The 15,987-nt window shown below is 36.6% G+C and overlaps 1 protein-coding gene across 4 annotated transcripts in view; it reads left to right on the top strand.

Moving 5' to 3' along the window:
• LOC131434807 (platelet glycoprotein 4) overlaps nt 1–15,987 on the top strand; it is a 247,031-nt gene that overhangs the window by 73,805 nt on the left and 157,239 nt on the right. For 3 of the 4 annotated variants that reach the window (XM_058601972.1, XM_058601969.1, XM_058601968.1), the window contains exon 2: nt 9,778–9,941. The exons of the other annotated variant lie outside the window; for it this stretch is intronic. In XM_058601972.1, the coding sequence (XP_058457955.1) occupies nt 9,778–9,941 (164 nt within the window). The remainder of the gene's footprint in view (nt 1–9,777; nt 9,942–15,987) is intronic. 4 annotated transcript variants of the gene reach the window in all.

Raw genomic sequence — 15,987 nt, 5'->3', positions numbered from 1 at the left:
CTGCACCTGTGGCGACGATTATCAGAACATCGAGCATGTCGTATGGTCGTGTGCAGAGTATCGTGACGCCAGGTCAAAGCTACTGGAATCCCATAGGGCCCGAGGTAGACCGCCTGAGGTTCCGGTTCGGGATGTGTTGGCGAGTCGGAATAGTTTATATATGCTTCTCATATACCAGTACCTTAAACACATTGATATACAAGTGTAATGTGTTATTCCTCGCTCAGAAAGTATAATCTCCACCCACAGGTTCGACACTAACATCCGCCCGATTCTCTCGATCACCGTCCCTGTCTACCATCTTCATTGGAACTAACAAGATCTTTTATTGTCGTGAATACGCCTTACTTTACTATGGGGTGCCTTTTCCAAATTTACCCTCTGAGAGAGTGATAAGTTTTTGATCGTGAATATCTATTGTTGTATCTAATGAATCAACATAAATCTTGCGACATGCCATCGGAAATATGATCACAATTTTATGATAAAATCTTCAGTTTCGTGATATAGCCTCAAAAAATTCAAAATTAAACTTTTCTGAAATGTTTGGTATAAACGAGTATCAAAGAGGATAATTCATAAGGCGCGTTTGCCTTTCTCGTATTTTGAAAGCTCATAGCTCAGTGATCTGTGGAAGGATTTATATAATCTAGCTACCAATAGAATTTTTCAATTTAAATGTGTATAGCGAAAGCATTGAAGTATTTCAATAGTACACTATTGAAAAACCTGTCTCATTTGACCCATGTCAACACCAGCCAATCAGAACGCGTTCTAAGGAAGAGAACGAAATATCTGCTGCTGTACAACAAATCGTCCGAGAAAATTGTTCCGAAAAGTGGTAAATATCGCAGTGAGTTCCTCAATTTGGTCCTTCTGAATGCTAGAAACGAATCCCTACAGCATATTGATAGTTTCTTTCAATAAATTATGCAAATCCGAAATGAAATAATCGACCTTAAAATTCTGTATGCTGCTATTTTTATAGCCGTTAGGACCGCCCATTAGTGAAAAAGCTACAAACGAAATCACATAAAAGGAAATCTCTTAACAAAAATTGAATCAGTTTGGATTCTATCGCCACTGCGAGCAGATGTGTTTTGTGTCGTCTGCACAGCTAGTTTCGCTTCGACAAGAGCGATTACGTCACAGCTGCCAGTCATTAGCATTGGGAAAAAAACAACGGTGGAGAGCATTACACAATATCAGCCGTTCTAATGGCTCTAAAAGTTTTCTAAAGAACTATTAGAATTTGTTGTTCGCAAATCGACGGTAATTATCCTCAGTTTAGTTCAAATCAAGAACAGTTTGCTTAGATTTGTGCACTTTTCGCTGTGTGAAATTCACAGTAATCGAGATCAAGTGAAGTTCTCTTTGTTTTTGCGAATAATGTGTAAAGGGGAATGCTTGCATCTATATATATAAAAATGCAGAGATCATTCTTTGTAATCGCATCACGTAAGAACGGATGGACGGATTTACATGATTCGTTTTCTGTTTGAACAGTTTTTACCTCCACCGGGTTCGTACATCAAAAAAATTAAGAAAACTTGCCGGAAAAGTGGGAAAATTCCATAAAATTGTTTTGTATGGACAATGGAATTTTCCGTTGAACAAGTCACCAATGGTTGCTAGATCTACGATTGATGTTTGACGCGCAACGAGTTGCATAAGTGTTTGACGGTCGAAGAAAAGAATACTAGATCGTTGAAAGAATCTGTTGGCGCGCAACGATTCATGATTCATGTGGTTCTTCATTTCGAGCCACGTGCTTAATTGGGTATCGAGATTATTGCTTGCCAAATGACTCAATGACGAAATGCTCAGCCAGGAGAAAAAGTTCTGATATCATTTACCAGTTGATGAATTGTGTTCAATGAAGTCAGATGAATAGTATTGGTCATCGCAAGTACGAGTTCAACTAATCAGAATATTTTTGGCCAAACGAAGCAACTCCTTCGCTCTCTCAAGTCATCAAGTCAAGGCAAAAGGTGGTCATATCGAGCAAAAGTGAATTGATTCTGAATTTTGTATTATTTTTACACATTTTGTACTTTGAATTAAGTAAAAGTAATTTTCCAAACTGAATTTATGGCCTTTTTAATTGGTTACACTTCGAGTGCCGGACCCTGTACTGTAGAAGCGCTAAGATCAAACTAAGAGATTTTCACTGCGTTTTGCATTCTAATGATTTAGATTACACTAAGCGCACATAATAAGTTGCATTTAGATCAATGTTCAAGATGATTACCATAATGGAACGAGACTGTCATTTTATATTTCATATTCCGTGAAGAAGGTTCAAATTGGTAAGATGAATATCAAATTAAAATTTAAGCGTCTTCTATCCAAACAACCAGAAGTTCCACAGTACCTGAAAAATATCCACTTTATTAGAGCTCTAAAGTACGCGGGGCACTTTTTGGCAACTTGAACGTACAGAACAAGTTCTGAGAAAACTTTCTCACTACTTAAAAGCTGTAAAAGCATCAAAGTTTGTTCTGTTCCGTCGGGCGAACATTCAAGTATAAGTAATTTCTTAAAAACGGATTGTTCAAAATGCTCTTCAGAAATCTTTTTTTTTACGAACTTTTAGTTACTTGGGCTAAACACAAACTGTAAACATATCCTACTCTACCGAATGAACAACTCTAGAAGAGAAACTCTTCAGCATTTTGTTAGGTTTATCAATACAAACCTCTGGTTAGTGAGCTTCTTCATCGATTACCGAAAGCAAGAATCACATCTGGAAGAGAAAACGTGGAACCTTATATCCTTTATGTCGAAGTCATTAGTGAAAGATCTCTGTTCAGTATTTTGATTCAAAGAATGAGATGATAATCTGTACATTTGATCAATTTTTGCCTAACAGAAGTATTTCACATTTTCACATTAATTTTTGGTGATATAAATTTTTCGGGCTAAAGCGAATGTGTGTCGAATTCCATTCATTGTAGGTTAATCAGAAAAATAACGGAGAGAAACGTTAACCATTTAGTCGTTTAACAATTGTGATGTCCGAAAACATAAATTCGAACAAATAATTGTTGGGCGAAACGAAGTTCGACGGGTCAGCTAGTTATTTATACAATTGATATTCGAAAGTGTTAACGAACATGTAAGTTGATTTCGTATTCACGACATCCAGTAATGTCTGTCGACATTACCCACCCGCCTTTTTATCACTAACTTTTTCGTTCCCCCTTCCCTGTCTCTTCACCATCTCGATACAACTAATTAGATCTCTGTCGTTTTCAGACATTTTGTTCCCACATCCCCTTTTTACTCCGTTTCCACAATATTTACATTTCTTCATTCTCTTCCGTAACATCACCATCACCGCCCAGGGAAGACCGCTCCAGTCGAAAACCAGTATGCGGGCCACCCGCCGGGCCTTCGTAGCCTGGGGGTGTTTCCCGCGGACCCACACGGACCGAAGGATGCGGCCAGCATAGATATGTACCAACGCCATCTGGAAAACTCATGCAACACTCAATTCATCGACCACTGCCGATCGCCAGCTGAAAGCTGCATTTACGTGAACCCGAGATGACATAGTCTAATGATACTATTCTAGTTTTAAGTTAGTCGTTAATTAAGATTAGAAAATACCCTTGGCATCTTGGAGCTTAAGCAGTGTGCCTAAAATTATATAACATTATTGAATAAAAAAAATGGCTCGAACAACCCCATGGGGCTGATCCTTGTAGTTTTTTTCATTTGACATGACCAAAAATTTTATTCAAATCAAGCAGAGATCATTATTGATATTGAAGAGAGAAATTAGTTCAAAATAATCATAGGATAACTAGAAATTATCATAAATCGAGTTTTAAAATCTACTAACAGTTTTGTTATTTTAAACATACTCCATTTCTCTGCGTGTTAAAAAGGTATTAGAATTACTGATTTTAACAAATTTAAACTTGTTTGAAAGGTACTGTCAAGCCATTGATCAAGTTCCAAGATCAAATGGCTGTGACTTCTGGTTTCGGAGATATAAATGTAGAAGTGACGTAACCGACAAAACGTGTTGTTTTTTTTTACCGCGCAAGTTTCTCAGAGATGGTTGAACCGATTTTAACAAACTTAAGTTCGTTTAAAAGCTACTGTCGGGCCACTGATAAAGTTCAAAACTCAAATGGCTGTGACTTCTGGTTCCGGAGATATGATTGTAAAAGTAACGTAACCAACAAAACGTGTAGTTTTTTACCGCGCAAGTTCACGGCACAAATCTCCAAATATCAAGGGGAACGTGCCATTTGAGCCAATTTGTTCTGATTCCAGAACCAACAAAACGTGTTGTTTTTTACCGCGCAAGTTTCCGGAGATGACTAAATCGATTTTAACAAGCTTAGACTCGTTTGAAAGCTACTATTGAGTCATTGATTAAGTTCGAAGATCAAATGGCTGTGACTTTTGGTTCCGGATATATGATGGTATAAGTGAAGTAACAGACAAAACGTGTTGTTTTTTACCGGGCAAGTTTCTCGGAGATGGCTAAACCGATTTTAACAAACTTAGACTTCGAATATCAAATGGCTGTCACTTTTGGTTCCGGAAACATGATGGTATAAGTGACGTAACCGACAAAACACGTTGTTTTTATCGCTCTAATGTATATGAGGGTGCCAACACCGGTCCGAGATGTGATGGCGAGTCGGGATCAAGATCTTTTTTGTTTGTTACTAACTTTTTAGTTCCTCCTTCTCCCGTCTCTTCACCATCTCGATGGAAACTAATTAAATCTCTGTCGTTTTTAGTCATTTCGTTCCTATACCCCTCTTTTTTAATCCGTTTCCCACAATATTGACTTCTATATATTTTTTATGCTTTTCCGTAACATCACCATCATCGCCCACGGAAGGTCGCTGAAGTCGATGACCAGCATGCGGGCCACACGCCGGGCCTTCGTGGCTTTGGGGGTGTTTCCCGCGGACCCATAAATACGTACCAACGTCACCTGGAGGACTCACGGGTTATATTCAATCCCCCGGCCGGTCGCCAGCTAAAGGATGGATCTGCCAAAATCGACCATTGCGACCCCAATACGACATCACCTAATGATACTATCCTAGTTTTAAGTTAGTCGTTAAAAGTCGTTAGAAGCTGCCCTTGGCATCGTATAGCTTAAGCATTGTGACTAAAATATTATGTTATTGAATACAAACAAAAGGCGCCAATAATTTGAGATCACTTCTAATTTCTTTAAGCGCTATCGCTCAGAAGTTTAAGCGCCTAGAAAAAGTTCCCATGCAAAATTTGAGTTAAATCGAACATGATAAAGGGGTGCTACCCGGCGGTTAAGGATTGAAAATTTTCGAACTTGAAAAATTACCATAGGGAAGAGTACATAAGATTTCCGAAATTGAAATTTTTTTAATGTGGAACACATTTTTGTTTTCTATATAGCGGTGCAAACTAGAAACTCAAGAAAAATGCACGTAGAAATGTGGTCAGGTTTTGTACAATTACAGCTCAGTCAATTTTGTATCAATGATTAATATTATGCCACCATTTGATTGGAAATATTTCTACGTATTGATTTGAATGTTCATAGCCATGTATTTTAAATTTTATATCATTGAAATGTTGATTAATAGCTAGCAGTGTCCTATTTTGGCTGCAAAAAATCTCCGGCATACCGGATTTCCCTGCAATAGTCGACGGTTTTGAAGGAGTAAACGATATATCAAAGGAAAAGCAGCGCTCTGATTGGTCAATCGAAGCAAAAGCAAAGCTGTTGGAAGCTCGCGAATCTACAAATAGAAGCGAAATTATAGCTAACGTTTTAGTCTTATGCGTTGCTTGCTAGAGGTAGGTTGTTGCTACACAGCAAGATAAAAAGTGCCATAAACGATTTGAAGCTTTTATTGGTATGCTCTGATCTTGTGTCATGCAAGATTGGATGAAATCCCATGTTATGTCGTTTCGCCTGAGAAATTGACAACTACCCCAAGGTGAATTTTGAGTGCATAAGACCAATTTCTAATTTATATTAGATGAACTCGATTGATAATGGGAAATATTTTATCGCTTCAACCGAAATCGCAAAATGGTAGTAATGATAGAGAAACGCTATAAAAATAACTGCTTGCATACAAAACTTGAACACAAGCTTGGTGAAGAGAAGTTTAAATATCGATATCCGTATAGCAAGCATGTACAAACATTTAATTGTATACATTTGGGCTATTGATGTAATTTCGTCGGCTACGAAACAAATACAAATCGCGATAAATAGAGTCTATATTCTGGGTTCGCGTGTTCGGTGTTGATTCCTAATAAGGATCAATTTAAGCAGACTGTTGTGCATTTGCGGATTCAAAAGTGTGACGATTAATTGAAAATGTCAATCATTGGAAATTTTGGTTGCCTTATTCCACATCAACGGCTCGAACAACCCCATGGGGCTGATCCTTGTAGTTTTTTAAGTCAAACGTCTTAGAATTGCATGAAACGTCGAGATTTAGTGTCATTTAAAAAAAATGAAAAAATCGACTTTCTGGGACATTTTGTCGTGAATACGACTTACTTTACTATGGTATGCCAATTCAAAATTTACCCTCTGAGAGAATGATAAGTTTTTGATCGTGAATATCTCTTGTTGTATCTAACGAATCAACATAATTTTTGCTACATGCCATCGGAAATATGATCACAATGTTATGATAAAATTTTCAGTTGGGTGATAAAACCTCAAATAATTCAAAATTAAACTTTTCTGAAATGTTTGGTATAAACGAGTATCAAAGAGGATAATTCATAAGGCGCGTTTGCCTTTCGCGTATTTTTAAAGCTCATAGCTCAGATATCTGTGAAAGGATTTATATAATCGAACTACCAATAGAATCGAAATTTTTCAACTTAAACGTCTATAGCAAAAACATTGAAGTATTTCAATAGTACACTATTGAAAGACCTGTCTCATTTGACCCATGTCAACACCAGCCAATCAGAACGCGTTCTGAGGAAGAGAACAAAATATCTGCTGCTGTACAACAAATCGTTCGAGAAAAATGTTCCAAACAGTGTTTAATATCGTAGTGAGTTCCACAATTTGATCCTTCTGAAAGGCAGGAATGAATCCCGGACAGCATCCTGACAGTTTCTTTCAATGAAATGCAAATCCGAAATGAAATAATCGAAATTAAAATTTTATATGCTGCTATTTTTATAGCCGTTCGAACCGCCCATTTGTAAAAGAGCTACAAACGAAATCACGTAAAAAAACCCTCTTAACTAAAATTGGATCAGTTCGGATTCTGTCGCCACTGCGAGCAGATGTATTTTGTGCCGTTTGCCAAGTTAGTTTCGTTTCCGACAAGAGCGATTACGTCACAGCTGCCAGTTGTTTGCATTGGTGAAAAATCTGTTTTAATCCACCTAGTGGTGTAATGATGCCTTTCTCATATCAATCATACTATCATATATAATACTGTGGTATTCTTCATAATCATTTTCTTCGATTCTTAAAAGAATAACCGAAATCGGTTTGTTTGACGTTCTACTGATAAAAACTATCAATTGGAAAAGACTTGAGGTCGATTTAGAATTTTTTTTAAGGTTTTTCCCTATTTTCAGTATACAATTTTTAACCCTTTCACACTATTTTTGCAAGAGAAAAAATAACATCAAACTGTTCCAACAAATTGAACGAATATTTCGTGCAATATGTCGTTCAACAAGCGCTCAAAGACCAACAAAATAGAACGGCCTGCTGAGAGGGCACAAGCAACACCAGTTTGTTCACCAAATTTCAGAGAGTCTGTGACTGTTATCGACTACCAAATGCAAATATACGCGAAGCAATTAAAGCCGTTTAAAATTGTTGAGCTTCTTACCGTTGGCAATCAAAGTACTCGACAAAAACGAATTGACTAAAGTGAGTTTAAAATATGTTTGTAGTATTCTGTATTTATGTAACTTTTGTCGTGAATACGACTTACTTTACTATGGGGCGCCTTTTCAAAATTTACCCTCTGAGAGAGTGATAAGTTTTTGATCGTGAATATCTATTGTTGTATCTAATGAATCAAAATAATTCTTGCGACATGCCATCGGAAATATGATCACAATTTTATGATAAAATTTTCAGTTTTGTGACATAGTCTCAAATAATTCAAAATTAAACTTTTCTGAAATGTTTGGTATAAACGAGTATCAAAGAGGATAATTCATAAGGAACGTTTGCCTTTCTCGTATTTTTAAAGCTCATAGCTCAGTGATCTGTGAAAGGATTTATATAATCTAACTACCAATAGATTCGAAATTTTTCAATTTAAACGTGTATAGCAAAAGCATCGAAGTATTTCAATAGTACACTATTGAAAGACCTGTCTCATTTGACCCATGTCAACACCAGCCAATCAGAACGCGTCCTGAGGAAGAGAACAAAATATCTGCTGCTGTACAACAAATCGTTCGAGGAACATGTTCCGAACAGTGTTTAATATCGTAGTGAGTTCCACAATTTGATCCTTCTGAAAGGCAGGAATGAATCCCGTACAGCACCCTGATAGTTTCTTTCAATGAAATGCAAATCCGAAATGAAATAATCGACATTAAAATTCTGTATGCGGCTATTTTTATAGCCGTTATGAAAAAAAGTGAAAAAGTGAAAAAGCTACAAGCGAAATCACATAAAAAGAAACCTCTTAACAAATATTGAATCAGTTTGGATTCTATCGCCACTGCGAGCAGATGTGTTTTGTGTCGTCTGCATAGCTAGTTTCGCTTTCGACAAGAGCGATTAGTCGTTCTAATGGCTCTAAAAGTTTTCTAAAGAACTATTAGGATTTGTTGTTCGCAAATCGAAGGTAATTATCCTCAGTTTAGTGCAAATCAAGAACAGTTTGGTTAGATTTGTGCACTTTTCGCTGTGTGAAATTCACAGTAATCGAGATCAAGTGAAGCTCTCTTTGTTTTTGCGAAAAATGTGAAAAAGGGGAATGGTTGCATAATTCATACAATTGATATTCGGAAGTGTTACGGAACATGTCAGTTGTTTTCGTATTCACGACATCCAATTATGTCTCTGATATTACCCACCCGCCTTTTTTGTACCTTCTTTTTGACAATAATAAAAACACAACTTTACAGTTAGCCTTGAAAAAGGCCATCAAAACCGGCCAAAACGTCGAGCAATTTAAGAATTAAATTGTTTGCCTAGTGATTTGGGAATGAGAAAGCCGTCAATACCTATATAAACTCATCTTCCAGTCGTTACAACCATCATACAGATATTCACGATTACGTTCTGCCCACAGACAAAATTCACAGATTTTTACAAACTTAGATTCAAATGAAAGGTCTTGTGGTCCCATACAAAATTCCTGAATATAATTTGGATCCGACTTCCGGTTTCAAAATTATGGGGTAGAATGTGCAAAAAATTGTGAAAACTTTTTTCGCAGATGGCTCAACCGATTTTCACGAAAAGGTCCTGTGGTCCTATACGTAATTCCTGAATTTCATCCGGATCCGGAAAGATAAGGTAAAGTGTGTTAAATATTTTATACCATTACTAAAAATGGGCGAAAAACCGTACAAAAATTTCTAAATCAATCTTCTCCAATTGAAAATTTTTATCAGTAGACGGTAAAACAAACCGATTTCGGTTATTCTTTTAAGAATCGAAGAAAATTATTTTGAAGAATATCACAGTATTATATATGGAGGTATGATTGGTATGAGAAAGGCATCATTACACCACTAGGTGAATTAGAACAGGTTTTTTTATATGAATTATTAGACACTCTTTTTGTCTTATTTCAGACATTGTATTAATTGCGGCATCATCCGTTTTAGCTGTGGTCTTTTTCACTATAGGATTATTTGCACATAAATATGAAATCACTCAAATTATTTTGGACGATCGCCTCAAGATGCGAGAAATTATGCCGCATTATAAATGGTGGCTGAATACATCAGATGTTCTGGTAAGTATGAGCCAAGTTTGTGAATTTTAACGCGAAGAAATATGAACATCGTTTTCGCCTTTTTTATATGGAAAGGTTATGCAATTGATGTACAACCGTGGCTCGGAGGTCCGAGTTTCATATCCCATTCGACTAAGTTCATCGAAGTCATAAAACGTTTGTATGAATGTATGTGTGTCGGTGAGTATGTGTGTGCATGTATGTTTGTGTGTATGTGACAAATAATGTCACTCAATTTCATCAGAGATGGCTGAACTCAGATTCAGATCAAAGGTCTTATAGTCCCATAGACTGCTCGTGGGTTTAATCCCGATCCGCCTTCCGGTTCCGGAATTTAGGGCTAATATGTACCAACAAATGAAAAAAAATAGTCCTCACTTTTCTCAGAGATGGGTGAACCGATATTCACAAATTTTTATTCAAACGATTCATTTTTATCCGGCTATGTAATATGTGCAAATTTATGCGAAAATGCATACTCAACTTTATCGGAAATTTCTTAAACATTATTTATGTTTTTTGTCAAGCAAATGTAGACCACATATACAAATGGTTTACAATGTTTACTTACATACTACGCATTATTTCAACGACAAAACTGAGATTTTATTTGATTTTTTGGCATAGTAAGCAATTTTGTTGATTTTTTTATTTATTAATTGTAAAATCAACACACACAATGTGGTTCTAATGTTTAGTTCTAATACTATGTAAGAATTTGGCCCTTGTTTTATGCCGTGAAAGATTGAAGATGACACTCGATTGAATGACCGCTGTAAGCCCATAATCTCACCGTTTATCTCGTAGTTAGTGCGGCGTAAAGGAAGTCGAAGAAAAGCGTTATTGCGGAGAGCTCGAGGACGAACATTGATGTTGACTGCACGGAGCAAAGTGGGGCAGTCGATCCTATCGTTCAACACATCAGCTATCATTAAAGCACGCGATAGCTCCTGTCTTACTTGCAGTGTGTCTAGACCAATTAGCAATCCGCGACTTTCATAGTTCGGTAGTTGATGGGGATTGATCCAAGGTAAACGGCGAAGAGCGAATCGAGTGAATCTACGTTGAATCGACTCGATTCTATTAACGCAATTAAGGTATTCCAGAGTAGAGCAAACGAGTGAACAGTATATATTGTTTGAGCTAGGCTGTCGTCATTGTAAAGTCAATTGCTCCGCAATGCTTATTATAAGTTGACATCATTTGATTTAATGGGACAAATTTAGCATAGTTGGTACGATAATGACTTATATAGAATATAGCTCGGTTTCGTAATTGTCGGGAAGGTATATAAAAATTAAGTTTAGACAGAAGTCCAGATGAATCAACCCGATGTGTAACGATGTTATGTATGAATGAAACCATTAATTGTTCTCGACGCTCTTCTAGTGTGTGGATGTCAATGAGCATGCAACGAGCTTTGTATGATGGTAGAGGAAATCTTGCCCAACCTAACTTACGGAGTGCAAACAATAGGAATTGCTTTTGAACTGATTCTCTACGTTCCTTGTGAGTGATTAAGAATGGGGACCAAACAATGCTACAATATTCAAGTATAGACCTTACGTAGGCAATATATAATGTTTTAATCGTGTAAGGATCGCAAAAATTATAGCTGAAGCGTTTTATAAATGCAAGCATGTTATTAGCTCTGCCTATTATCGTATTATAGTGATCGATGAAAGTCAACTTTTTATCTAAAATTACTCCTAGATCTCTAATTCTGATACATCTTTCTACTGTTTGATCGCCTAGTTTAATTGTGATATCTGGTGTGTTTTTTTCCTACTGAGAGCTATTACTTTACAGGAGAGAACTGGGAACACTGGAAAAGAAGTACTCTTCCTCCTGATTGCTCTAGAAAAATGTTTATTTGCAGTGTATTTTTGAACATTAGTGATGGAATCCGGGAGTTAATAAGTGAACTTAAATAGTGATGCAGTCGTGACAAATGAATGTGAGCAGAGAAAACATATTTTGAGTGATTAAAAGGAAACTTATTTTCAGCACTAGAACGAGGGGTGCCATCATACAAGGGAGTATTTTTATCAATTACCATTATCAAACTAAATAAAATAGCTAGCTGTGTTGTGAAGATTCTTGCTCTATTTTCACTGAGCAATCCCAAGTAACCAATAGGCATTAAAAGCAGTTCGTGAACAGCTTCTGCTGCGGCTCTACGGCAGTCCGGTAGAGCATTAACTTCACCTCAAATGCTACCTAAAAACAACTTTTGGCAAATTGTACGGCTATTTTACGGCTATACCACTTCAATCTGACAACTCAAATGTGTGAAATTTGCATTGGCAGCACTGATGAAAGCAGTGGCATTGAAGTGGCATTTGGAATGTCCGATTAATGCAATCCTACTTTTTAATATTACGGCACCGAAAACCATAAAAAATTTAATTTGCTTATGGTATGGTTCCGGTTATTATTATTTCATGTTTCTATCATGGCGGAATACCTCAATTATTGTCACATCATCAATCATCCAACTTACAGATTTTCGTTTATTTTTCCGCATTTATGTCAAAGTTTTTCTCGAACGTTGTCCTCCAAAGCTTAGAAACGGGATTTGAACCTAGTTGCCTCTGATACCAATTGCTAATCATGACGCTGTTACCCGATGATCTGTGGATGATATGCAGAAGCGACAAATTTCTGCTCCATCTGAACTGAGCTTTCCATATCAGTATTTTCTATCTCCTATTCTATAAAACAAACTCTCAACACAAATACTTAGATATGCTACGTTATTATATCATCATGGTTTGATGTTGTGACACATACGAGACGTTCGCTTTTGTTAACAGGTTGTTTGAATATACACACCAATATGTTATGGCATCGGCGTGTAGGTAGGAATTCATTTCATTGTATTCATGTATTCGTGAAGGAATGCTAGTGGATCGTGTGAGACATAATTTCGTTTTGTGTATTCTTTTGACAGCTCACTGTTAACATTCTCTTGTGTAAATTTGAAGTGCGGTTTCAACATAAATTTAAATAGATAAATTTGATGGAAAACAACTCCCTGGGGTAAAGTCTAGTTATTAATTAACTTTGTTATTAAAAACAATAAGTAGAATTTTCTTTTGTAGACACAAGGGGCTGTCCATAAAAGACGTCACGCTGCAAGGGGGAGGGGGGTGTTTCATAAAACGTGACCTTTTGTGACAGGGGGAAAGGGGGGAGGTTTTCGGAATGTGACGTCCAATATTTTCAATGAGCGCATTTTTGAAATACCTAATTATATTACTGCTTTGCCCTATTTCCTGAAAAAATCTCCACAATAAACGTTCTCATAACATAGGGAAATGTGTATTTGTTGATGTAAAAGCTTCTTCTTGTAAATTCGGAAATGAATGATGCAGGAAATCATTTCTGTTGTGATCAGCAAAAGTACACGGAGGAGCGAGTAAATTAGCGAAATTAATAAATTTTACCTGATATGAGTAAAAAAGAAAATGATGCCTTCAAACGATTTAACTTAAGTTATGCACTGACAATTTTTCAGTAATTTGATTTTCTTGCATTGATAATAGTATATTATAAGAATTTCTCTTATCTTATTCTGATGCAGTTTGTTTAATTGTACTCCATTTGAAAAAGGGCGGGAGATCAACGATTTCAGTCGTAGATCATGTCATGTCATGTTGGTCTCAGAGATAGCTGACACCCTAAAGATATCAAAGGAACGTGTTGGAACGTTATTCACGAATATTTGGATATGAGAAAGCTTTGTGCAAAATGGGTGCCGCGTGAGCTCATAATCGATCAAAAACAACAACGAATTGATGATTCTGAGCAGTGTTTGGAGCTGTTATATCGAAATAAAACCGATTTTTTTCGTCGATATATAACAATGGACGAAACATGGCTCCATCACTTCACTCCGGAATCCAATCGACAGTCAGCTGAGTGGACTGCACGCGATGAACCGAACCCAAAGCGTGGAAAGACTCAACAATCGGCCAGTAAGGTTATGGCGTCTGTATTTTGGGATTCGCATGGTATAATTTTCATCAACTACCTTGAAAAGGGAAAAACCATCAACAGTGACTATTATATAGCGTTATTAGAGCGTTTGAAGGACGAAATTTCAAAAAAACGGCCTCATTTGAAGAAGAATAAAGTTTTGTTTCATCAAGACAATGCACCGTGTCACAAGTCGATGAAAACCATGCTGAAATTGAACGAATTGGGCTTCGAATTGCTCCCTCATCCACCGTATTCTCCAGATTTGGCCCCCAGTGACTTTTTCCTGTTCTCATACCTCAAGAGAATGCTCGCTGGTTAAAAATTTAGAAGCAATGAAGAGGTAATCGCTGAAACTGAGGCCTATTTTGAGGCAAAGGACAAATCGTACTACAAAAATGGTATCGAAAAGTTGGAAGATCGCTATAATCGCTGTATCGCCTCTGATGGCAATTATGTTGAATAATAAAAACGAATTTTGGCAAAAAAATGTGTGTTTCTAAGAAACGATACGAACTTTTCAGCCGAACTGTTATTATTCTTTACCTAAAACAATAATATATCTGTGTACCCCTAGGAGGAATAAAACAGATGATTTAAATGTTTCATCAATTCCAACCAAATACTTTTGTTAATTTATATAATTGATATTAATAAAATAATTCCGATGATTTTGTAGTTTTAGGGATATTTTTTAATCTAATGACAGCATGTAATAAATCGATTTTTTCCTCATATTTGTATGGTTTGTCATACATATTGAGAATGTATTGAGATGAATTTTATTTATTTTGAATTCGTGACATGTGACATAGGGGGGGTGGGGGTCTTTGATTCTGTGACAATTTGTGACAAAGGGGGGATGGGGAGTCAAAAATCGTCAAAAAAAGCGTGACGTCTTTTATGGACAGCCCCCAATGCCAAAACGGACTCTTCGTAAAAAGCAGCTTGTAGCTGAACTTGTCGATTCTTCGCAGCATGGAAATATCAGCCATCAAATATCTTGTGACATGGCAACACAAACAATACGGGATGAGTTAGAATTTACTAAAACAGTTGATACAACTGAATCTAAACTCAACAAATGTTTAACTCTACTAGCCCATGTGAATGCAAAGTTGGATGCTCTTGGTTCCACAGAATCTGTTCAGTGTAAACACGAAATACAAAGTGTTGCTCTAAATAAAATAACCCTGAAACCAGTCAAAAATCTTCGTGAATTAGAAGTTTTGGAAGAAAACTGCAACAAAGAAGAATTTGTGAAATCAATCGTTTCCTCGATTGGCCAACTTCACGGTCGTCAACGATATACGGGTAAAGGAATTACCGTTTGTCTTCAAATCATGGATTACTTTTTTGATCGCCAGTTTCTTCTTCTTTGTTCGTGGACTGGCACAGGACGAAAATTTGCTAACCAGGAAACGGTACAACGGAAGATTCCGTTCAGTAAATTCGAGGCAGTGATTAACGCATTTTATCAAACCGTTCTTCATTCGGATCCCGAGTTTTCAATGGTTAAATGTAAATCCTTTTTACATCGTTGCTTGAGAAATGCGAAACAAAGATTTTCCGATATTGGTGGCACACGGAAACCATCTGCACGTAAGCGCAAAACTATCAAGGAATTAAATCAGCTGGACAAAGAGTCTCAAGAGGATAAGCATACAGGCGGAAGATCTGTTGAATCCTCTGGTCAAATCTGGACTGTGGAATACGCTGTCGTAGAGTGATCATTCGGACGATCAACTTTTTATTATTATTCAATGAACTTTTAAAAACAACCGAAATCGTTACATTACTTTTTTTTGCATATAAAAATAAACACAAACATTTGTTTTTTTATATTTTTTTATTCTTGTTTATATATTTGCATTTGGAAGAGTGTGATGAAGTGGTACAAAGACTGTTCTATTGTTAATAGAATAGGATAGGCACAAGTTTACAAAAGATTTCTGCAATAGTATACAACTGACAAGTCATGAAATCATTATCATTATATGTGCACATCACATTCAGGTGGCATGATTGAAGTGGGATTTGGAACAAGTCAATAGCTTTTACGAGT

The sequence above is a fragment of the Malaya genurostris genome, chromosome 3 (assembly GCF_030247185.1).
Source record: "Malaya genurostris strain Urasoe2022 chromosome 3, Malgen_1.1, whole genome shotgun sequence".
In the NCBI taxonomy this organism is placed as follows: Eukaryota; Metazoa; Arthropoda; class Insecta; order Diptera; family Culicidae; genus Malaya; species Malaya genurostris.
The sequence above is the reverse complement of the archived record's forward strand: the minus strand, read 5'-3'. Positions and strand labels throughout refer to the sequence as shown.